This window comes from Balaenoptera ricei, chromosome 17 (assembly GCF_028023285.1).
Source record: "Balaenoptera ricei isolate mBalRic1 chromosome 17, mBalRic1.hap2, whole genome shotgun sequence".
NCBI lineage: Eukaryota > Metazoa > Chordata > Mammalia > Artiodactyla > Balaenopteridae > Balaenoptera > Balaenoptera ricei.
In genome coordinates, this window is record NC_082655.1 from 70,164,336 (window position 1) to 70,189,345 (window position 25,010).

Consider the following 25,010-nt stretch of genomic DNA (forward strand, 5'->3'; position numbering starts at 1 on the left):
GTTATATAAATGCTGTTATTTACTCATCAATTTTTCAGGTTCACAAATGAAGAAAAAAATGGTTTTACTTTGTAAGTAAATATTTAAAGTGTTATTGCCATCTTGTGACAAATAGAGGGAACTACACAAAAGTTACTATTTTTTTTTTTTTTCCATTGCTTAGTTTGCAACATTCTTTATATTTTAATCTGTGGACAACTGGTACACTGGGCTAACCAGAAGTTTTTTTAATAAGATTATCCTAAATTATAAATTTCTGCTGTTGGCTTTGAGATTTGTATTAGTGTTTATTCCATTAGCAATTAATTTGAAGAAATCATATTTTATATTTTTTAAGGTGGCATTCTAATGTACCCCTACACACATTACCTGAAGCATTACTTCAAAATCACTCACACTTTTTTCCACTGCTTAAAAAGGAATGAAGAAAAAGAATTTCCTCAGATTGCCTATTCATCGCTAGCAAAGATAGCTGTCCCAGGTCCATATGTGGCAATAAACTGCTGGAGCTGTTGTTGGCACTGAGTCAGATAGATATCCCTTTGCTCTAAATATTCTTCATTATACAGTTCAAATGGAAATACTGCATTTGGAGCAACACAAAGTACAGCGGCCCCTAAGTGAAGAAAGAAAAAGTATAAATGAGAAAAACTTAAAGTGCTAAATATGAAATCATATTTTCAACAAAATACTGAAAGTTTTACAATTAAGTTCTGATCTATCTAATAGAGTATTTCAATAGCTATTATTTAAAAAAAAATTTGAGACCCAGGAAACAGGTTCAGTAAATGCACAAACTGGTACCAGGGTCAATGGAAGAAACATTGATGTTTAAATTTTAAAGTTTGGAAACTATAGACATTTGTCATCCATTGAAATAGCCATTAGTGTTCTGAAGCTGAATAGTGATGTGAGGAGGTGGAAAAAGTAAGGAGAGAAGGTACTGGAAGGTAGAGAAACAATAAAAATCTATGGAATAGAAGAGAAATAACCTTGCGTATATATTTAAATGATTTTTGAAAAGGGTGTCAAGACCATTCAATGGGAAAAGATGGTCTTTCCAACAAATGGTGCTGTGAAAGTGATATCCATGTGCAAAAGAATGAAGTTGGTTCCTTACCTTACATATAAAAATTAATTCAGTGAATCAAAGACCTACATGTAAGAACTAAGACTATAAAACTCTTAGAAAAACACACTGGGGAAATGCTTTATGACATTGAATTTGGCAATGTTTTCTATGATATAACACCAAAAGCACAGGCAATGAAAGAAAATAGATAAAATAGGCCACATCAAAATTTAAAACTTTTGTGCATCAAAATTACAATCAACAAGTGAAAAGGCAACTCACAGAATGGGAGAAAATATTTGCAAGCCATGTATCAGATAGGGGGTCTACAACTGAACAAGAAAACAGCCTGAATAAAAAATGGGCAAAAGACTTGAATAGACATTTCACCAAAGAAGATATACAAATGGCCAATAAGTACATGAAAAGATACTCAACATCAGTAATCATTAGAAAAATGCAAATGAAAACCACAATGAGATACCACTTCACACCAGTAAGAATGGCTACTATCAAAACCAAAATGAAACAGAAGAAAGTAACATGTCTTGGCAAGGATGTGGAGAAATTGGAACCCTAGTGCACTGTTAGTGGAAATGTAAAATGGTGCAACCCCTAAGGAAAACAGTATGGCAGTTCATCAGAAAATTAAACAGAATTACAGATCCTGCAGTTTGGCTTCTGGGTATATACCCAAAAGAGTTGAAAGCAAGGTCTCAAAGAGATATTTGCACACTCATGTTCATTAGCAGCATTATTCACAATAGCCAAAGGCAGAAGCAACCTAAGTGTCCATTGATGGGTGAAGAGATTAACAAAATGTGGTATATATATGGACAACGGAATATTATTCAATCTTAGAAAGGAAGTTCTAATGCATGCTACAACGTGGATGAACCTTAAGGACATTATACTATGTGAAATCAGCCAGACAAAATAGGACAAACATATGATCCCACTTAGATGAGGTACCTAGAGAAGTCAAGTCCAGACAGATAGAAAGTAGAATAGTGCTTGCCAGGAGCTGGGGGACGGGGAGAATAGAGAATTATTGTTTAATGGGTATGGAGTTTCAGTTTGGGAAAATGAAAAGGTTATGGAGTTGGTGTGAATGTCCCTTACACCACTAAACTGTACACTTAAAAATGGTTAAGAAGGTAAATTTTATGTTATGTATATTTTACCACAATTGAAAAAACAAAACAAAACAAAATCTTTGACTAATATTGCAGAAGTTAAGCTCTTAAATTCTATTTCATTGATTCACTGAATGAGTACCTAAATGTAACTGGCTGGGAGTACAACTGCTGGCCAAGCAGACAGTGCCTACCTTCCTAGAGCTGTCTGTCATTAGTAAACACAAGTAGCCTCAGACTTCTGTGACCGCTCCCTGTACTGCTTTACCTTACCTGAAACCTTGCTGTCCCTTGAGAACACTGCTTTCCTTGCGGCTCTCAAACACCCCTCATACCTTAGCGTCACAAGAAAGAGTCAGTGCCTAAATTGCTGCACATTTGCGGCTTCCAGACCATTCTTTCCTCTTGTTAAAAATCTTTCTTCCTTTGATGCCCAGTGCCACCTGGGCTTTATCACCCTCCCCCCTTGCACAGTGAAGTCAACAATCAGCTCTCAGTACTTGGCTCACAATCTTCCTCTGTTCCCTAATACCTGCCATTCAGTGATTTCCATGTGAATGACCCATTTAACTGCCAATCTTCAAGTGTCCTGACCTTTTCCCTCTACCTCCACCACACATTCCCAGAGTCAGAGGAAACTAATATCTCCAGAAACTTACTTCAAAACCATGAGTTCAAATGTCCCTCTTCTCTATGCTACCTCCTATGCTTCCAGGTCTTCTATCTCAGAGACCTCCACTCTGCTTCCTTCAATTCACTTCCCTCTTTTAACCCATTTGAGTCCTTCCCTTGCCAGTCCCCCCACTCCCTTGCCCCCCTGCAACGCTCTGCCACACTCATCTATCAAAACCTCAACTCTGCATGAACCCGACCATTGACCTTGTGCCTGCATTCATGCTGCTAGGCAGAAAAACACATAATTGGCATTGCTTGGTTTCACTTTAAATGAATCACAGAAACCTGAGATGGGCAGTTGCACTGCCTGGCAACCCTGTTGAGTTTCTCTAACACATTTGCTCTTCTTTCCCCCCCCCAACCCCGCCCGCAATGACTATTACATTCCATTCTTTTCTCCTCAAACCTTTCATTTTTAGCTGATGACCCTGTTGACCTTGTGTAGAGTAAAAGACCAAATCTACAGACCGACCTGATTCTGTGTCCATTGTTTTCCCTCCTATAAAATGAAGTGATTCTTCTATAAGAGGCCTTTACCTTCACATGTGCTCTGGATCCCATCCCCTCTCACCTTTTTAAGGACTTTACGCCTTTGATCTTCCCCTCTTTCTGTAGTTTCATTAGTTTACTTTCTACTGCACATCATATGAGCTATTATCTTCTATCTTAAAAAAAAAAATCCCTTCCTGGACCACACATCCTTCTCCAGCTAATACCCTATTTCTTTCCTCATCTTCATAGTCAAACATCTCAAAGTTGTCTATGTGTGCTGTCTCCATATCTTCACTTCCTATCCCAGCCGAATCCCCACTCCATTGAAATAGCTCTAATCACGACCACCTACAACCTCTAGATGGCCAAATCTAATCTTATTCAAACTCTCAACACATGATACAGTTGACCACTCCACTCCTTCCTTGAAACACTCTCTTTCTTGGTTTCTATAATACAACTGCTTCTCGGTCTCATTTGTTAGTTTCTCCTCCTCAACTCTATTTCTAAATATTGGAATTCTTCAAAGGCAGTCCTGGGGTTCTCTGTATAGTCTTTCTCTCTATGATTTCATCCATTCCATGGCTTTGAGTACCATCTCTGTGCTGACGATCCCTAAATTATATTTCTAGGTTAGAACTCTCTTCTAAACTCCAGATTATTATATCTGTCTATTGATATCTCTGTAGGATGTCTCAAACTTATATATATAATTTGATCCCCGCCCCAGCCCAAACCTTTTTCTCTTTCTTCCTAGTCTTGGTAAATGGCACCATGATCCACTCAGTTGCTCAAGGCAGAAACCTGGGAGCTTTCCTTAATTCTTCCCTCTCCCCACTGCCCAACTCCTAAATCTAGTTCATAAACGCAACTATTGGTTTTTGCATCCAAGAAAAATGTCCCTGAGTAGGGATTATTTTCCTGCTATGTTTAAAGTAAAATTTAAGGAGCTCTTAACATTGCTTTGCTTCAGACTTGAAAAAGAATATACCTAACTGAAACTTATTATGAAAACAAAAAGTAACTAAAGGAAAAAAAACTTCATATAGTTTTATTTCCCTCAACAAAAGCTTTCTTATATGCTTCAAGAAAGTCTTGACAAAATAGTTATCAAGTGAAAATAGCCATATTCAGTCACAGGAGTCCTTAATATTATAACACCACAGTTTCTAAATTCAAAGACACACATTTTTGTCTTCTTACTGAAATCTAGTTGTATCTTAACAATTTTGATGGTGATAGCATGTCACAGTAAAATTGGCAGCATTTTTTCTTCATGGTATGTAAAATAATGTCTTAGATTTTATCAAGTATATTTTAAAATATAGAATAAGAACGTAAAGATAAAGCAAGTTAAAAACAAAAATACATATCCTTCTTATTTAATATTGGTTGGGAACAAGCGATTTTCTCTTTTGGTAGGTAAAACTAATTCAGGATGATAATTAACCTTTTCTGGGGGTTATGAAACTCTAAGACATACTTCAAAAAACTTATGATTGGGGGAAAGTAGCAGGGGTGGTGGTGGTGGGATGAACTGGGAGATTGGGATTGACATGTATACACTAATATGTATAAAATGGATAACTAATAAGAACCTGCTGTATAAAAAAAAATTTAATTTATAAAAACCAAACTTATGATTCCTCTCCCTAAGCAAAAAGGTAGAAAGCACATGCATATACAAATTTACATATAATTTAGGGATTCACAAGCCCCTAGGACTCTCTCAGTATCCATGGATCCTAGGTTAAGAATTCTTGATTTAGATAATTATAGAACAAAGTTCTAATGTTCTAATGGATCTCTGTGAAAAGTTATTACAATATAAATTGAATTTGAAGCAAATTTAAACACTAAACATACACACACAGGAAAGTCAGTGTTAATACATCCTTTCACTCCCAGGGCTGGAACTGAAAATTAATAAAGTAAAAATCTCACTAAAATAGAGTCAGGAGGCCAGAAGGGGGAGCTCTCATGCATGTACCTCTCAACATCAATACAGATCTCAACAGGAAGAGACATACCCTGCATCTCCAGCAGGAAGTGACACTACTTTACTACCACCAGCAGGAGGAAGAAAGATTTTCTCCTTGCCTGGCAATAGCACCCCTAAAGAGAGACTGTCACAACGCAGCCAATGAAAAGCCACTATACTTGGAACTCCCAGTTTCCTCCAATGGACTTTCTGTTATAACAACCCTCCCAACTCCACTTCTCCTCTATAGAAGAGTTTCTTCTTTGCTTTACCAGACTTGCATGTGATTTACCATAGTTGCAATGTCCTGAATTGCAATTCTTTCCTGTTCCTGAATAAAACTGTTTTGCTGATAAAATAACTGGCTGTTTTATTGTTTTAGGTTAGCAGAACCAAAGTTTGGTTTAAAGGATGGTATATCTCATCAAAATTAATGTCTCATATAATTCAAAAAGAACTTTGTGAGGATAATTCTCTTTACTCTTACCTTTAAGAGCCCCTTTATGTTTTTATTAGCAAAACCATGATAAGCTCCTTTGATTTCAAATAATTAAATGCTATAGTCACAGTATTATAACTAGCAATTCAGAGAAGGTGGTGATGCAAGATGATCACATTTTCTTTGGTTATGTGTCTAACTCCAGTCTGGGGAATTGCTTGACAATTAAATGTTGCATGCTATTTTAAAAGGAAGATAAATTTTAAATCATTTCATGTGTCATACTTTTTTTTCAGAATTCTCTAAGCAATGCAAAAGTTCAAGCATAGAAACAATCATGCACAATTAGGAACTTGATATCAGATAATGATACTACCTGTAAATAATTCCTAAATGTTTAAATTCAAACAGGACTTACCTGGTAGAAATTTATTATTCTTTAAAATATTGTTTAAAATATATGTAACATCTTAATTTAACAGATTAAGAATCTTCAAGTTTAAATACAATTATTTGTAGTTATCATTAATAACTTAATAGATTACCATATTTCAATGTTAGAGATGTTTCAAATAATAAGGCTGCAATAAGTACATCTTCTTTAAGCACTTTATTCCTTAGGTTCAGTCGAGCATGGGCTTCAGATAGGGAAACTCTAAAAAAGAAAACTGATGCCAATCAAAATATGTTGATATTATAAAGATAATATATATTTTGGCAGGAACAAACCAAGATATGTGTGAGCATAAGCCACACCTTTAGTTTAGTTTCTTTTCAAAACATTTTTTCCTACCAAGTTGAATAGACTGTTCCAGAACAAGGAAGTATCCTGACTTATTATCAAAGAATTGGTTTCTATCCTGGCTTTTCTTTATTATTCTACACCCCGCCCTCCCCAAGTTCTGTTCAGTTAAATACACAATTGGAAAAATTAACCTAACTAAATATCTCTTATAGACACATCCTTCGTGTTTTCTCCCAGTTCTTAATCCATTTGAAGTCTTCATAGAATCTTGAAATTTCAGTGTTGGAAGAGATTTTAGAGAGCAAATTTCAAATCCCATCATATAACTGAATTTTCTCTACAACATCCCAGGCTACTTATTATTCGGTCCCTTTTGAACTTCACCTAGGATTCACTAGGAATCATGAGGCAATCCATTCCTTTATTTTTTATTTTTAAGCTAGCTTTAATGTACTTGAATGATTGCTGGATGTGGGAATCAGAAAACCTCGGTTATGTCTCTAGAATTTACTAGCTGTGTGAGTTTGTATGAATCATTTAACTTCCGAGATTTTTTGAAGCTCTGCTATAAAGTGGGGATAATAATAATTAATAGGGTTATTGTGATTTCAAATAAGGTATTTGAAAATTTTGGGACTCACCCACAAAGATTATATAAATGTAAGCTGAAATTGGTTTCACTGCAATGTATACCAACTGGTCCCTGTTTTGTCTTCTGGGATTACAAAACAAGTCTAATACTTCTTAAATGTGACAGCTCTTCAAATATTCAAAGACAACTTTTCTAGTTGCTCCATGCTTTATTTTCTCCAAAATAAATATTCCTAGTTCTTTTTTTTTTTGGTGCGGGGGCTGCACCACGCGGCATATGGAATCTTGGTTCCCCCAACCAGGGATGGAACCCGTGCCCCCTGCTTTGGAAGCGCAGAGTCATAACCACTGGACCGCCAGGGAAGTTCCTCCTAGTTCTTTTAATATGTCATGTGACATAATTTTCAAGCCCCTTGTCATCTTGGCTATTCTCCTTGTGACCAGATTTGGTTAATATTCCTTTTCAGTACAGTGCTACAGGTGTGATTTGATCAGCAGGGTAGAGGTGGGGCAGAATTAGCATTTTCTCACTCTTGATACTATGTTCTATTACTACAACCCCAAATCACAGTATTATTTACAGCCATATTACATTGCCTACTCATATTATATGTAAAATAATGAAATCTCAAATCTTCTTCATATTAAGCCAGATCACCCCTTTCCAATGTATTCACACTTATACCAGGGAGGTTGGGACCTAATTAAAGACATTACAGGGACTTCCCTGGTGGTCCAGTGGTTAAGACTCCACGCTCCCAATGCAGGGGGTCCGGGTTCAATCCCTGGTCGGGGAACTAAGGTCCCACATACCACAACTAAGCCTGCATGCCTCAACTACTGAGCCCGCATGCTCCAGAGCCTGTGAACCGCAACTAGAGAAGCCCGCACGCTGCAACAAACACACAGCATAGCCAAAATTTAAAAAAAAAAAAAAAAAGACATTACATTTGTCCTATTAATTTTCTTCTTGCTAGACTAAAATCATAATTTGAGCCTGTGAAGATCTCTCCAGAGTTGTTTATTTACAAATTTGATTATCATGTTCCTGATGTCCTCACCTAAGCTTCTTCTAAAATTGTTGAACAGGAGAGAATATGAATATAGCCTTTCAGGGAAAGAAAAGAGCATTGTTCAGCTCCACTCCTCTAGAAAAGCAAGGCTGGTGTTATTAGGTACCTGTCTATAGAAGGAGGAGAAAAAGTCAAGGTTTATGACTCTTCTGAGTACTGCTTCATTTACTTTGCTATTTCATAAAACCCATCTCCATCTCTAATGTTTATTTCTAAAATAGGAAAAAGTAGAGTTGTCATGTTAAAATTAACTCTGCTTTATTCTTGGATCAGTAGAGTCAAATGTAAACTGAGACTGTGAGTTTAAATAAAAAATATCTTTTTACTACAGAGAAAAAGCATTATGAGAAAATAGGACTTTCAAACCTTTTAAGGTTTGAGTATTGAATATTTGAAATATTACTTCAGAAAATGGAAAGCATTATACAATTCTGTTTACCATTTTAAAACATCACAGTTAATTTCTTCTTTGCCCTATCTTTAGCAATTTTTTAGCTCTATGAAGATAAATATACAGTTGAAGAAATTAACTAAACATATTTATCTCTTATAGTCCTATACTTGTCATATCCTATCAGTCCTTCATTTATCTTATTTTGTATTGCAGTCATAAAAAGGTATTTACTTATTTATTTAATGGATTATTTTACCCCTGGTCCTACTTCATAATTTGGTTGAGATTATACGTTAACCTATATTAAATGAAGTAATGGTCTATCAACAGGGGACTGTTTAAATTATGGTACAGCCATATCACAACATAGTAAAACTGTAATGCAGCTATTAAAACAGAATGAGGTAATTCTTTATGCACTGATAGTATGACATCATGATATGTATACCTGCATCATTCCATTTGGGCAAAAAGAGAATATCTATCCATATAGGTATATACCGATTTATACATTATAAAAATATTTTTATATAATATATTTAAATAACATATTCATCTAAAATATATAACATAGTCAAATAAAATATGTGTTTGATATACTTCACATATTTAAATTACATATTTGTATATGCTAGTATTTGAATGAATAATATCCGAAAGGATACACAAAAACTCTTACCAGTGATTATCTCTAGGGAGTGTAATAGTAATAGGTAGGGTTAGCAGGGCACTCTACTCATTATTTTAGACTTTTCTTTCAGTACGTCTGTACTTTACTTTTACAATAAAAATTAGTTTAAAAAAAACCTTTCAAGGAACAATAATACATGAGTTTACTAAAGTATTTAAAAGTACAAGAACAGGGGACTTCCCTGGTGGTGCAGTGGTTAAGACTCTGAGCTCTCAATGCAGGGGACACCAGTTTGATTCCTGGTGATGGAACTAGGTCCCATATACATGCCACAACTAAGGAGCCCACGAGCTGCAACTAAGGAGCCTGCCTGCCGCAGCTAAAACCTGGTGCAACCAAATAAATAAAATTAAAATAAATTTAAAAATTTAAAAAGTGTTACAGATGTTAACACTTAAAAAAAAAAGAGTACAAGGAACAATATACTTAATTTTTTTTCTAGGTTCAACTACAAAATATCTAGAATGTAAACAGCCCCATTTTAAAAAATAGTCATTTTCACTTGAATTCAGTGCATTTTTCTCAGACATATCTGACACAGGGTATCCAATAAAAATTAATTTAGTGAAAACAAACTGTTGGAGGTTCAAATGATGTAATACTACAACAGAAGGAATTATTGTCACCTTAAATTCTTTTGGAACAAGGTATATTATAAGCCAACCAACCAGCAATCAAACAAACAAACAAAAAAACAAGTGAGACAGTTAATAAAACACATCATTTAAAGGTCAATAATGGTTTTAAAACTTAATACCTACAAATATTTTAATGCAGATGCTGACAGCTTTGATCCACATATAGAATCTGTTCTGATTCTGCGACTCGCTAGGTAATAGCCATGAATCATTCTTTCTGCCTCCAAGCTGAATTCGACATTCAAATTCTTTGCAAAAGCAAGCAGCTAGATTGAAAGTGTGAAAATTTAAGAGATTCAAACTTTATTATAGAGCCTATATTACAAAAATCCAAAGTATATTGTCATTTTTTTTAAAGTTTGCATATTTTATTTACAGCAAAATTGATTAAATATCTGCGGCCATCCCAAAGTCATTGAGCACTTTAAATCATAGTCTTATAAAGAATATCACAGTTTACCCAGAATAATCTCTTCCTCCCTTTTAGTACAGAAATATTCTGTGCAATGTACTTGAATGACTATCAGATCTTTGCTTCCAGTGGAACAAAGGCTCACTTACAGCCTTTTAGTGGGAGACAGCTTCCCTCAGAATCTCATTTCCCTTTGAATAGCCTTAATTCTCTGACAGTTTATTTCCATAAGACTATCTCTCATTGGCCCTAGAGCTGCATGCCCTCCTTCCTTCCCTTCCTTTTAAAGAACACAACCAAACACTAACAATGTACTGTGTTAACTACTATGAAGGTAGGTCTTAGAGATTCAGTAAGATTTGGGGTAGAGAATAAGTCTTCAACTTAATGATTATCACTGTTTTCTCTGAGGTTTGTGCTTTTTTCTTTCTGAGTGATTCCTAGTTCCTTAAGTCCTTATTCTATGACATCATTTCCAGACTTTTCACCATCTGTGTTGTTTTCTGGTTTGTCAAGTCATAGAACCAAGAGAAAAAATCACCTGTAATAAAAAGTTGCTATTAATTATTATATCTATATTTTATAAATTTTTATTTAGTTTTGGCTGCGTTGGGTCTTTGTTGCTGCGCGCGGGCTTTCTCTAGTTGCAGCGAGTGGGGGCTACTCTTCATTGCGGTGGCTTCTCTTGTTGTGGAGCATGGGCTCTAGGCATGTGGACTTCAGTAGTTGTGGTACACGGGCTCAGTAGTTGTGGCTCATGGGCTCTAGAGCACAGGCTCAGTAGTTGCGGCTTGCAGGCTCTAGAGCACAGGCTCAGTAGTTGTAGCGCACGGGCTTAGTTGCTCCGCGGCATGTGGGATCTTCCCGGACTAGGGTTCAAACCCATGTTCCCTGCATTGGCAGGTGGATTCTTAACCACTGCACCACCAGGTAAGTCCCAATATCTATATTTTAAATATAACCTTTTAAAAAGATCTGGATATGTCCTGGGTTGGATATGTCCTGTCTTCTTTATTCTCCTTATACTCCACAATTCCCTCCAGGCCTTCAGAACTGGATAGTAATACTATTAATAACATTGGTAGCTCTCTCTAGATTTTATGCTATGGGGGCACAGTGATACGCCACCTATATCCCCTTTCAGTAAAGGACCCGTTGTCCCTGCTACTGAGAGTGTAGCACTGGGAGTTAGCATTAGCCTCCAGTTGTCAACTTCTGCAAGAACTGCCTACCTCGATGACTCCATAATACAATTTTTGCTCCAGTCAGGCAGGTTTTCTCACAGTTTTCCATTTATACTCATCTCTACTTTTATGTCTTTGCTCCTATTTTTATTTTTTGAATGCCCATCCTTCCTATCATCTAAGTCCTATCTTTTCTTAAGGCCCAACTAAAATCTCACCGCCTCCTGAAGTCTTCCTAACTCTTGCATTCTACTTGATCTCTTCCTTTCTGAATTCATGAAATACTTATAGTCAGCACCACCCAGCTTAGCACTTGAGTTGTCCCTTAATTGTTTCATATCTCAATTAAATAATAAACTATTTAAGGAAGAAAAATGTACATTTCTTAGAGAATATAAAAGAACAGAAAGAGGCTCATCTATATAAAGTATTCAGTAAATGCCTGACTAATAAATCCATAGATTTTTTTTGTTTGTCTTTCAGGGAAAAACTGGGCAAAAATTTCTCCAGGTCATTAGCGTGTCTATATTATTTAGTATCCCAATTCCTAGAGACTACTTTTTTTTATATACTAAAACAAAAAGACCTTATTTTATCATAAATATTATTCTTTTTCTGTTCTAATTTATGTGAATAAATTATGCTTATATTTCATTTTTAAATCCACCTCACCTTTCAACCTTTTATCCATGCAATTTGGGCTACAAGGAAGGCAGGTATGAACAAAAAATTTAATGACCCATGGATTCCCATTTCCCAGTATTCCATGCCTTTTAGCTATCCTACACAGATACCTTAACTCTACTGTGGACAGATTTCTGAATAGTTAATATTAAAAGGGCTTCACTTGTAAATACCTGACTACCTTTAATAGCTATGACAGGCATGACTAAATTTGCATCATCTACTCTCAGATTATCTGAACATACCACACGTGTTTTCAGGTCAGGACATTAAAATAAATGGGTTTGTGAGTCATGAGAGATATCCCCTATAGTCAGAACTCTGCAGGCATTCATGTAAAGTTTCCCTTTCAATAGTCTGTAAAATGTAGAAAGCTGTATACTTATAAAGCCTCTCAACATAATGTTTTATAGAAATATTCTATTTTGAATCTTTTCATGGAAATGCTTTAAGCTATGGTGATTTGGTCAGTGCTTCAAAGAATAAACTCAACGTTTTAATATCTATGTCCTTATAGTTTTTTAAAAATATTTATTTATTTATTTATTTTGGCTGCACCGGGTTTTAGTTGCAGCATGCATGTGGGATCTAATTCCCTGACCAGGGATCAAACCCGGGCCCCCTGCACTGGGAGCATGGAGTCTTACCCACTGGATGGCCAGGGAAGTCCCTATGTCCTTACAGTTTCTAGTTTAATTATAAACCTAAATTTTTTCTATACAATGTCCTTAAAATGCTTAAAAGCTGGAAGCAAATCGGAATAAAAGAATTCTAAATAAGGAAAACTAAATGTTCAAAGGGAGTTTTATTTACATTGAGGAACATTAGCACATACTTTTACCTTTTCAAAATCTTCAGTTGTGAACTGTTTAGAAGCTACATAAAGCAGCCCTTCAGGATCAATGGCTTTCTTTAAAGTATGTTGCACAGTAGGAAGAAGTGGGTGGCAAGGAGATGATTCATTGCAGTTAATCAATAATCCAAATGCCTCTACGAGATTAGCTGGAATCAAACTGCAATCCTACATCAAACAAAAATGTAAAAGGCAAATATTAAACACTGGCATTTTCATAAACACTTCAAATTAAGTATTATTTAAACTATTAGTAGAATTATATTATTATAATATTAAATTATAAAACTATAATTGTAATAATTATTTTATTATTTGTTATTATTATTATTTAAAGTGATTCCCAAATAACATGGGAACTTTGTGATAACAAATTTTTCTAAAATGCTTTTTACTGAGTATTTTCTTACACACTATTCATTAAAGCCTCTCCCACTACCTATTCAAATAATAATTTCTAGTGAGTAGACACCTGCTTTGCATGACTAAAAAATGAAAATTTTCAAACAACTGTGTCATTATTTAGTTCTAGCCCAATTAAGTATAGAAATTAAGCACAGAAATAATAATAAAACATTAAGAACAATAAAAACATTAAGATTAAAATCTGTGACTAAATTCCCTGAACAACACTCTAACAATAAAATACACATATACTTTACCATCTGACCAATTAGAGTATTGGTTTTCTGTATATTTCTTCTTGAAGATGAATCCATATCAACAAAAGACCAAAAACTGCACTGAACTGGAAAAGTCATTTGTTGGTCCATATCATCCCCAAACTTCTTTCCTGAGATGTATACTGTGATGCTTCTACTTTCCACAGCTAAGTCAAAAGACATTATCCATTTGTTATTTAAGTTCACTTTGGTCTATATGTCTATAAATTAATAAATATTATTATACAGAATTTTACAGTCTAAATTTTGGATAGTAAAGACACAAGTAAATTTGATTGTTTTGCAAGATATGGCTAAATTAGAGGATCTGCCATAAAAAAGAAGAAGGCAAGGAAAACATTTGAATGTTTATGTGTCCCCTGACGATGAGTATCATCAGTCCAAAGCATGTAGCCAGAATCGTGAATTGGGAGGAATAGGCAGAGGGTAAGGAGACTGGTCATATAGTGCAGGTAGTGCAGGCTTACAAGGGAGGCTGAAATTAAACAATGTTCTCTTTTTTTTTTTCTTTTGGCTGCGTCATGCGGCATGTGGGACCTTAGTTCCCCGACCAGGGATCGAACCCACGCCCCCTGAATTGGGAGCGTGGAGTCTTAACTACTGGACTGCCAGGGAAGTCCCCAACAATGTTCTTTTATGTGTCAAAAAAAAATAATAGAGAGTGGGCCATCTAAGTAGGAGTGACTAGGAGAAAATATATCTCAAATTCAACATGTGAGAAACCAAATTCATCATTTCTCCTCCTCAAATGGCTCTTGTGCATTACTCACAATTAGGAGAATCACCATTGATCCACTTAAAACCCAAACAAAAAATGTGGAAACATCCCATTCTCCTTTCTATCCTCCCCTTATCCCTTATAAGCATTCAATCTATGGATTCAATTCTATTCCTAGGATGCTATCTCCCAAATATTTCTCAAATTAGTCTTCTCTCCATTCACGATAAGAGTTTTTTGTATACATGTTTATTTTTCTTTTGGCTCATAAGGTAAATATATATTTAACTATATAGAAACTGCCAGAGCAGTTTGCAAAATAGTTGTACTATTCTATACTCTCATCAACAATATATGAGAATTCCAACTTCTCTACATCCTTGATAACATCCGTTGTTGTTGGTCTTTTTAATTTTTGTCATTCTAGTAGCCAGGGCCAGCCACATAATTTGTAAGGTCCAATGTAAAATGAAAATATGGGCCTCTTATTCAAAAAGCAGGGGAAAATGCTGTTTTTTATATAAAACTTTTTCTTTTAAAAATATTTTATTACTTATAAAATGTTAATAGGGGTGATGTGGAGAGATTAGAACCCTTGTGCATTACTGGTGGGAATGTAAAATGGTGTGGCTACTATGGAAAGCAGTTTGGTGGATCCTCATAAAGTTAAACATAGAATTACCACATGATCCAGCAATTCCACTTATAGGTATATATGCAAAAGAGTTGAAAGCAGGGACTTAAACAGATACTCTTACACCAATGTTCATAGCAGCATTATTCACAATAGCTAAAAGGTAGAAACAACCCAAGGGTCCATTAACAGATGAATGATTTTTTAAGTGATTTTATATATATATATATATATATATATATATATATATATATATATATATATATATATATATATATATATATATATATAAAATCACTTATATATATTGGAATATTATTCAGCCATAAAAAGGAATGAGATTCTGTGAAGAGGCAAATTCATAGAGACAGAAAGTCAAATAGAGATTCCCAGGGGCTAGAGATAGGGGGGAATAGAGAGTTATTGTTTAATGAGTACAGACTTTCTGTTGGGGATTATGAAAAAGTTCTAGAAATGGATAGTGGTGATGATTGCGTAACATTGTGAATGTACTTAATGCCATTGAACTGTACATTGGAAAATGGTTAAAATGGTCAATTTTACGTTGTGTATTTTATCAATATTTAAAAAAAAAGGAATGAAGTGATACATGCTACAACATGGATGAACCTCAAAAACATTATGCTAAGTGAAAGAAGCCAGTAATAAAAGACCACAAATTGTATGATTCCATTTATATGAAATATAAATGAATAGGCAAATCCATAGAGACAGAAAGCAGATTAGGTTTCCGGGAACTCTGGGGAGAGGGGGCATGGGGGGTGACTGCTAATGAGTACGGGGTTTCCTTTGGGGTAATGAAAATGTTCTGAAAGTATAACAGATAGTGGTGATGGTTGTACAACTCTGTGAATATTCAAAAAGCCACTGAACTGTACATTTTAGGTGGGTGAATTTTATGGTGTGCAAATTATATTTCAATAAAGCTATTACCAGAAAATGTAATAGAAGTAGCTGTCAGTCTAATACTAAAATTTTAAATTATTGACATGAATTTTACCATTTATCTTCATATTGTACAATTCCAGTCTTAAATACAAATATTTGAGCATTTAACTCATATGCAGCATCATTAGTATTTTGTAGGAAGTATTAATACATGTTTATATATTTTTGTTCTTATCAGAACAGGGGAAATATTTTTATTTTGCACAAAACTGTTTTTAATTTGTTTCTTGATATGCACACATTTCACCAGCACTCTCTACTGATGAGTAAGGAAGGACTGAAAGGAAAAGGAACAACGGGTTGCCCTATCTTTCCCTTCCCTCCTATATTATCATTTTCAATATAAGAGGTTGGCAAATACAGGGAAGTAACCAAGTAAGAAAGGATATGATGGGGTTCCTTGGTCATTTGTGTTTCTTAGAACGCCACTGCCTATTATAGAAGCAAGTCTGATTCAAATGGAAAGTTTGGCCTCCTTGGGGCTATCAGCTCCCCATCTCACTCAGCAGAAGATGTTTTGAAAAGGAACATAGGCACTGAATTGCAGTGTAGTCACAATGCATGAGAGTCCAGCGAGAATCAAACTGATTACAAATTAAGTGTGTGAACAAGCCTCATAGTGATCGCAAATGCTATTTGAAATAGGGCAGCAAGGCATGGTGGACACATGCATGGATGTATCTCCTCTGCTCACGTTCAAGCTCCACTGTCTTCCTTACAAAACAACTTCAAAGATAAAATCATTAAAATTTTCTTTTTATAATTTTTTAAAAATTTACTTATTTATTTATTTTTGACTGCGTTGGGTCTTCACTGCTGTGCGCGGGCTTTCTCTAGTTGCGGCGAGCGGGGGCTACTCTTCAGTGCGGTGCGCAGGCTTCTCATTGTGGTGGTTTCTCTTGTTGCAGAGCACAGGCTCTAGGCGTGCGGGCTTCAGCAGTTGTGGCTCATGGGCTCTAGAGCGCAGGCTCAGTAGTTGTGACGCACGGGCTTAGTTGCTATGCGGCATGTGGGATCTTCCTGGACCAGGGCTCGAACCCGTGTCCCCTGCATTGGCAGGCGGATTCTTAACCATTGAGCCCCCAGGGAAGCCCTAAAATCATTAAAAAATTTGAAGATGGTGACAGTAGAGTTTTAACCAAGTGCCAGGCTCTTCTAGGGGGAGCTATACTTGTTCCCCACCCATGAAGCAGCACCTGCTAGTATGTGTAAGTATCGGTATCTCATTGTGGTTTTTATTTTCATTTCCCCAATATCCAACTAATGATATTAAGCACTCTTTCATGCACTTATTTGTCATTTTGTATACATTCCTTTGTGAAGTCACTATCTAAGTCTTTTGACCATTTTTTTGCTGGGTTCTTTGTGTGTATGTGTTGAAGAATGTTTGATTTACAATGTTGTTTTAATTTCTGCTGTACAGAAATATATATATATATATAAATATACATTCTTTTTTATATTCTTTTCCATTATGGTTTATCACAGATATTGAATATAGCTCCCTGTGCTATACAGTAGGATAATTTATCCATTCTATACATACTAGTTTGCATCTGCTAACCCCAAACTCCCACTCCATCCCTCCCTACCTCCCTCGGCAACCACAAGTCTGTTCTCTATGTCTATGAGTCTGTTTCTGTTGTGTAGGTAAGTTCATTTGTGTCATACTTTAGATTCCACATATAAATGATATCATATGATATTTGTCTTTCTCTGTCTGCCTTACTTCCCTTAGTATGCCAATCTGTAGGTCCATCCATGTTGCTGCAAATGGCATTATTTCATTCTTTTTTATGGCTGAGTAGTATTGACAAAGTACATCTTCTTTATCCATTCATCCGTCAATGGACATTTAGGCTGTTTCCATGTCTTGGCTATTGTGAACAGTGCTGCTATGAACATAGGGGCGCAAATATCTTTTTGAATTATAATTTTGTCTGGATATATGCCAGGAGTGGGATTGCTGGATCATATGGCAACTCTATTTTAAGTTTTTTGAGGAACCTCCATACTGTTTTCCATAGTGGCTGCACCAACTTACATTCCCACCAACTCTGTAGGAGGGTTCCCTTTTTTCCACACCCTCTCCAGCATTTGTTATTTGTAGACTTTTTAATGATGGCCATTATGACTGGTGTGAGGTGGTATCTCATTATAGTTTTGATTTGCATTTCTCTAATAATTAGTGATGTTGAGCATCTTTGCATGTGCCTGTTGGCCATCTGTATGTCTTCTTTGGAGAAATGTCTATTGAGGTCTTCAGCCCATTTTTTGATTGGATTGTTTGTTTTTTTGTTGTTGAGTTGTATGAGCTGTTTGTATACTTTGGAGATTAAGCCTTGTCAGTCACATCCTTTGCAAATATTTTCTCCCATTCTGTAGGCTGTCTGGTTCTTTGTTTTTGAAATTACTGACTTGTAAGAATTGTTTCTATGTTCTAGGTATATGTCCTATGTCAAATATATGTATTGCAATTATTTTCTTTTTCTTTGCTTGCCTATTCACTTTTTAAATGGCCTTTTTGATGTGTATAACTTTTTAGTTTTGATCAAGTCCAATTCATCAATTATTTTCTGTTTATTGCTTTCTGGGTTTTGTCTAGAAAATCTTTGCCTACCCTAAGGTCATGAAGATTTCCCATGTTTTCTTCTAGTAGCTTTATAATTTTAGTTTTTACATTTAGGTTTATGATCCATCTTTAATTCATTATTGTGTACAATTGTGAGGTATGAGCCAATATTAATTTTTTCCATATATATAGCCAGATGTTCCACCATCATTTGTTGAAAAAACTTTCCTTTGTCCATTTTCTTGCTTTGATGCTGTGGTCAAAAATCAAGTAAGCATATTAGCGTGGGTCTATTTCTGCATTCTCTTGTAGGGAGAGGCAATATGCTATGTGCCCTGCGTATTGCTGCACATTCTTGCTGGTATGCCAAGAGTGTAAGGCCCTAACTTCTCTTGGCCCCATACTTATCTGTCCATATCCTTGTTAGTCATAAATCTGGCCCAAGCAGCATTATCCTAATACTAAAACCAGACAAAAGATATTATAAGAAAACTACAGGGGCTTCCCTGGTGGCGCAGTGGTTGAGAATCTGCCTGCCAATGCAGGGGACACGGGTTCGAGCCCTGGTCTGGGAAGATCCCACATGCCGTGGAAAAACTAGGCCTGTGAGCCACAACTACTGAGCCTGCGCGTCTGGAGCCTGTGCTCCGCAACAAGAGAGGCTGCAATAGTGAGAGGCCCGCGCATCGCGATGAAGAGTGGCTCCCGCTTGTCGTAACTAGAGAAAGCCCTCGCACAGAAACAAAGACCCAACACAGCCAAAAATAAATAATAAATAAATAATAAATAAAAGAAAAAAAAAACCTATGTAACAAAATTAAAAAAAAAAAAAAAAGGCCCACACACCTGAGCTTATTAAAAAAAAAAAAAAGAAAACTACAGACCAATATCTCTTGTGAATATACAGGCAAAAATCCTCAACAACATAATAGCAAATCAAGTCCAACAATGTATAAAAAGAATTATACACCACAGCCAGGTAGGTATGTTAGGTATGCAAAGCTGGTTCAACATCTGAAAATCAATTAATGTAATCCATACAGAAGAAAAATCACATTATCATATCAATAGGTGTAGAAAAAGCATTTGATGAAATTCAGCACCAATTCATTATTAAAAAACTCTTAGTAGATTAAGAATAGAGGGGAATTCCTTCAACTTGCAAGAGAACTTGTACAAAAAACCTACAGCTAACATCATACTCAATGGTGAGAAACGTGAAACTTTCCTATTAAGATCAGGAGCAAGACAAGATCAGGATGTTCCTTCTCACCACTGTTTTTCAACATCATATCGGAAGTCCTAGCTAATGCAATAAGACAAGAAAACGAAATAAATCTGACCTAATACAAACTCATGTGTTAGCACAACTGATTTAATGTTGCACATTAAATTCCTCTGTTTTTATTTATAAAGGTAAAATGAGAAATGTCATTTAATATAATTTCTCTCTTCCTAAAATGTGTACAATACAATCTTAATTGTTAAGTAACCCCTTGACACTAATGAGACTATAAGTTAAACAGGTGAAAATTAATTTGAAAAAATACTGTTTACCTGATTGAAGCTGTTCAAGTTTATCTTTCTTGTGTGAAGCCAAGTCTCCTATAAAGCAGATACCACCTTTAGCTAGCAAAGCACTGCCAGCTTGAATGCTAACTGCTCCAGTTCCATACTTATTCCTGGAGAGAGTAGGAAAAATTTCCGTAGAGACTGGATGACGTATACCACGGGGCACAAGGTTTATACTAAAATTCAAAAGCCTAAGGGAAAAAATAAATTATTCATTACTATTATTTAATATTTGATTTTCAGAAGTCATAATGCATAATAGCTATACAATTAGATTTAATTTGATTCAATGTCTGTTGAGCACTAGTGCTACGGATAAAAACGTATATGTAGGACTTTCCTGGTGGTGCAGTGGTTAAGAATCTGCCTGCCAATGCAGGGGACACGGGTTTGAGCCCTGGTCCGGGAGGATCCCACATGCCGCGGAGCAACTAAGCCCGTGCGCCACAACTACTGATCCTGTGCTCTAGAGCCTGTGAGCCACAACTACTGAGCCCGCATGCCACAACTACTGAAGCCCACACGCCTAGAGCCTGTGCTCCGCAACAAGAGAAGCCACCGCAAAGAGAAGCCCGTGCACCGCAACGAAGAGTAGCCCTCGCTCACTGCAACGAAGAGTAGCCCTCAAGAAGCCCGTGCACCGCAACTAGAGAAAGCCCACACGCAGCAACAAAGACCCAGTGCAGCAAAAAATAAATAAATTAATTTAAAAAAAAAGAATTTGTCTTTGCTATGTATTGTCTCAGGTTATTAACAATATATATATATATGAGTCTTGGTTCTTAACTTGGAAAGCTCACAGCCTAGAGAGATGTAGACAAAAAACTAAAACACGATGTGATAAGTACTAAAATAATGTCATGAGGACATCCATAAAAGATCATTATTTCCTCCTGGATGGAAGTCAGAGAAAGCTATAGAGAAATGACATTTGAATGGGGACTTCCTTTGTTTATGAATTGCTTTCTTTTGTTTATTCAAAATTTTTGCATTTAGGCTTGCCAATAGTTCATCATGACTACCCCTGCTACCTATGTATCAAGATAACTCTTTTTTTTAAAATTTTATTTATTTATTTATTTATTTATTTATTTATGGCTGTGTTGAGTCTTCGTTTCTGTGTGAGGGCTTTCTCTAGTTGTGGCAAGTGGGGGCCACTCTTCATCGCGGTGCACGGACCTCTCATTATCGCAGCCTCTCCTGTTGCGGAGCACAGGCTCCAGACGCGCAGGCTCAGTAATTGTGGCTCACGGGCCTAGCTGCTCCACGGGATGTGGGATCTTCCCAGACCAGGGCTCGAACCCGTGTCCCCTGCATTGGCAGGCAGATTCACAACCACTGCGCCACCAGGGAAGCCCAAGATAACTCTTGATACATCCTTTTGCTTTCTAATCTCTTTGCCAATTGCCTCACCCTCTTCATTTCTCAAACTTAAATTATAAGAAAGGAATATGATTATCTTAGCTTAGCTTTTAAATCCTTGCCACAGAAATCATAGCTTGCTGGTGCAATCTACTATGATGAGCAGAGATACGGTACAAAGAAGGTGAAGGAGTATCTCTTAAATGTGGATAGGCAGATGCTATAAAATGTCTAGTGTATGTGTCATTCCAAAGAATTTAGATGCTAATTGGAAGATATATAAAATGGGTGAGTAAGATTTAGAAAGAAAATTTGCAAGCCTATAGAGCAGTGGTTCTCAACCCTAGCTCACATTAACATCACCTGGGGAACCAACAGGCACATGAAAAGATGGTCAAATCACTACTCATCAGGGGAATGCAAATCAAAACCATGATGAGATATCACATCACACCTGTCAGAATGGCTGTTATCAAAAAGACAAAAAAACAACAAAAAACAACCCAAGCGTTGGCAAGAATGTGGAGAAAAGGGACTCCTTATGCACTGTTGGTGGGAATGTAAATTGTTGCAGCCACTGTGGAAAACAGTAAGGAGGTTCCTCAAAAAACTAAAAATAGAGTTACCATATGATCCAGCAATTCCACTTCTGGGTATTAATCCAAAGAAAACAAAAACACTAATTAGAAAAGATATATGCTCCCCTATGTTCATTGCAGCATTATTTACAATAGCCAAGATATGGAAACAACCTAAGTGTCTATCAATAGATGAATTGATAAAGAAGATGTGGTATATATATAATGGAATATTATTCAGCAATAAAAAGTATGAAATCTTGACATTTGTGACAACATGGATGGGCCTAGAGGGTATTATGCTAAGTAAAGTAAGTCAGATAGAAAAAGATAATTATTATACGATTTCACTTATATGTGGAATCTAAAAAAAAACAACAAATGAACAAACAAAACAAGACAGAATAGATATAGAAAACAAACCTGTTGCTGCCAGAGGGGAGGGGGATTGGGAAAGCGAAATAAGTAAAAGGGATTAAGAGGTACAAACTTCTAGTTATAAAATAAATGTCACGAGGATGTAAGGTACAGCATAGAGAATATGGTCAATAATATTGTAATAACTTTGTATGGTGACAGATGGTAACTAGACTTATTGTGGTGACCATTTTGAAATGTATATAAATATTGAATCACTATGATGTACACGAACATGATATTGCATGTCAATTATACTTTAACAAAAAAAAATTGCCTGGGTTTTTAAAAAAATTCTAATGCCAAGCCCCACCCCAAACGATGTAAATTAGAATCTCTAGGGGTGAGCCACAGTCATAAATTTTTTTTTAATATTATCCCAGATGATTCTAACATGCAGTCAGGCTGAGAACCTAGTTATATAGAACAATGGGCCTCAAACTTGGCTAATCATTGGAATCAGCTGAGGAATTTTTTGAACTACTGATACAAGGTCACAGAGTAAAAGATCCAAATACAAAAATCAATTGTATCTCTATATACTCACAGCAAATATTTGAAAAATAAAATTAATAAAACACTACCATTTTTAATAGCATCAAAAATACCAAATACTTAGAAATCAACTTAAATTATGTGCATGACCTTTACAAAACATTGCTGAAAGAAATTAAGATTTAAATAAATGGAGATATATACCATATTCACAGATTGGAAGACTCAACATTGTTAAGATGTAAATTCTTCCCAAATTGATTTATAAGTTAAATGCAGTTCCATCAAAATCCTTAAAGGCTCTTTGGGGGTGATGGGGATGGAGGTTGATGTTAATATATAGATCCTAAACTTTATAAGAAAATGTAAATGACCTAAAATAGTGCAAACAAATCTTAAAAATGAAGAATAAAGTTGCACTACCTGATTCAAAACTTAATATAGAGCTACAATAATCAAGAATGTGAGGCATAATTATAGACATAAAGGTCAAAATAACAGAAAAGAATGTTTAAATAGATATATACCCAGTTCAATTTTACACCTAGTTTATAACCAGTTCAACTAATTTTCAACATTGGTAGCAAAGCAATTCAATGGGGAAAAGAAAGTCTTTTAAACAAATGGTATGGAAAAATTAGATAAATGCATAGGAAAAATATTAATCTTGGCTCCTACCTTGTATCATATACAAAAATTGACTTGTAATAGCAAACAGACCTAATGTAAAAACAAATACTTCTAGAAGAAAACATAAAAGAGTATCTTCATGACCTTGGGGTAGACAAAGATTTCTTAAACAGAACCCAGAAAACACTAAACATAAAAGAAAATAATAACCTAAACTAAAAGGTCTGCTCAACAAAGATATCTTTAAGAAAAAAAAACTCAAGCTTTAGACTGGGAGAAAAATTTCATGATACATATGTGACAACAGATGTGCATATGGAAGAGCCCCATTTAAAAGTGAGCAAAGGACTTGACACTTCAGAAAAGAAGATACATGAGTAGCTAATAAGCACTTGAAAAAGAGCTTGAATCAGTAGTCATCAGGGAAATGCAACTTAGAACCGTAATGAGACACCATTTCACATGCCCTAGAATGGCTAAATTGAGAAAGACTGACCACACTGGTTGTTGGTGAGGATAGAAACAACTGGAACCTTAACTCATTGTTAGGAAGGTAAAATTGTACAACCACTTTGAAAAACTGTTTGGCAGTTTCTTATAAAGTTATATAAACCTACCTTATGACACAATAATTCCACTCCTAGGTATTTATCCAAGATAATGAAAACCTAGGTCTACAAAAAGACTTGAACAAGAGATATTTATAGCAGCCTTACTTATATAGTCAAAACATGCAAAACCCAGGGCTTCCCTGGTAGTGCAGTGGTTAAGAATCAGCCTGCCAATGCAGGGGACACGGGTTCAAGCCCTGGTCCAGGAAGATCCCACATGCCTTGGAGCAACTAAGCCCGTGCACCACAACTACTGAGCCTGCACTCTGGAGCCTGTGAGCCACAACTACTGAGCCCACGGGCACAACTACTGGAGCCCATGCTCTGCAACAAGAGAGGCCACCGCAATGAGAAGCCCGCACACCGCAACTAAGAGTAGCCCCCGCTCACTGCAACTAGAGAGAGCCCACGCGCAACAATGAAGACCCAAAACGCAGCCAAAAAAAAAAACTCACAAATCCATTCATTGATTCATTTGTCAAATATCAATTGATCATCTTCTGTGTGCCATGCCCTGTCCTAGGACTTTGCTTTAATAATTAAAAAAAAAAAAAACATGCAAAACCCAAATGTCCATCACTAGGAGAACAGATAAACAAATTCTGGTATATTCATATAATGGAACACTACTCACCAATAAAAACAATGAACTTCTGATACACACAACAGGGCCAATCTCAAAAACATGTTGAGCGAAAGAGGCTAGACC

General features: G+C 35.9%; 1 protein-coding gene across 1 annotated transcript in view; it reads right to left on the reverse strand.

The window, feature by feature from the left end:
* Positions 1–345: 345 nt before the first annotated feature.
* The window catches only part of MCMDC2 (minichromosome maintenance domain containing 2), a 35,872-nt gene continuing 11,207 nt past the window's right edge, over positions 346–25,010 (reverse strand). Inside the window, exons 9-14 of the mRNA XM_059901711.1 lie at positions 20,194–20,399; positions 13,723–13,889; positions 13,049–13,228; positions 10,051–10,193; positions 6,341–6,450; positions 346–616 (exon numbers count right to left, since the gene is read on the reverse strand). Coding sequence (XP_059757694.1) covers positions 450–616; positions 6,341–6,450; positions 10,051–10,193; positions 13,049–13,228; positions 13,723–13,889; positions 20,194–20,399 — 973 coding nt within the window. The 3' untranslated portion in view covers positions 346–449. The remainder of the gene's footprint in view (positions 617–6,340; positions 6,451–10,050; positions 10,194–13,048; positions 13,229–13,722; positions 13,890–20,193; positions 20,400–25,010) is intronic.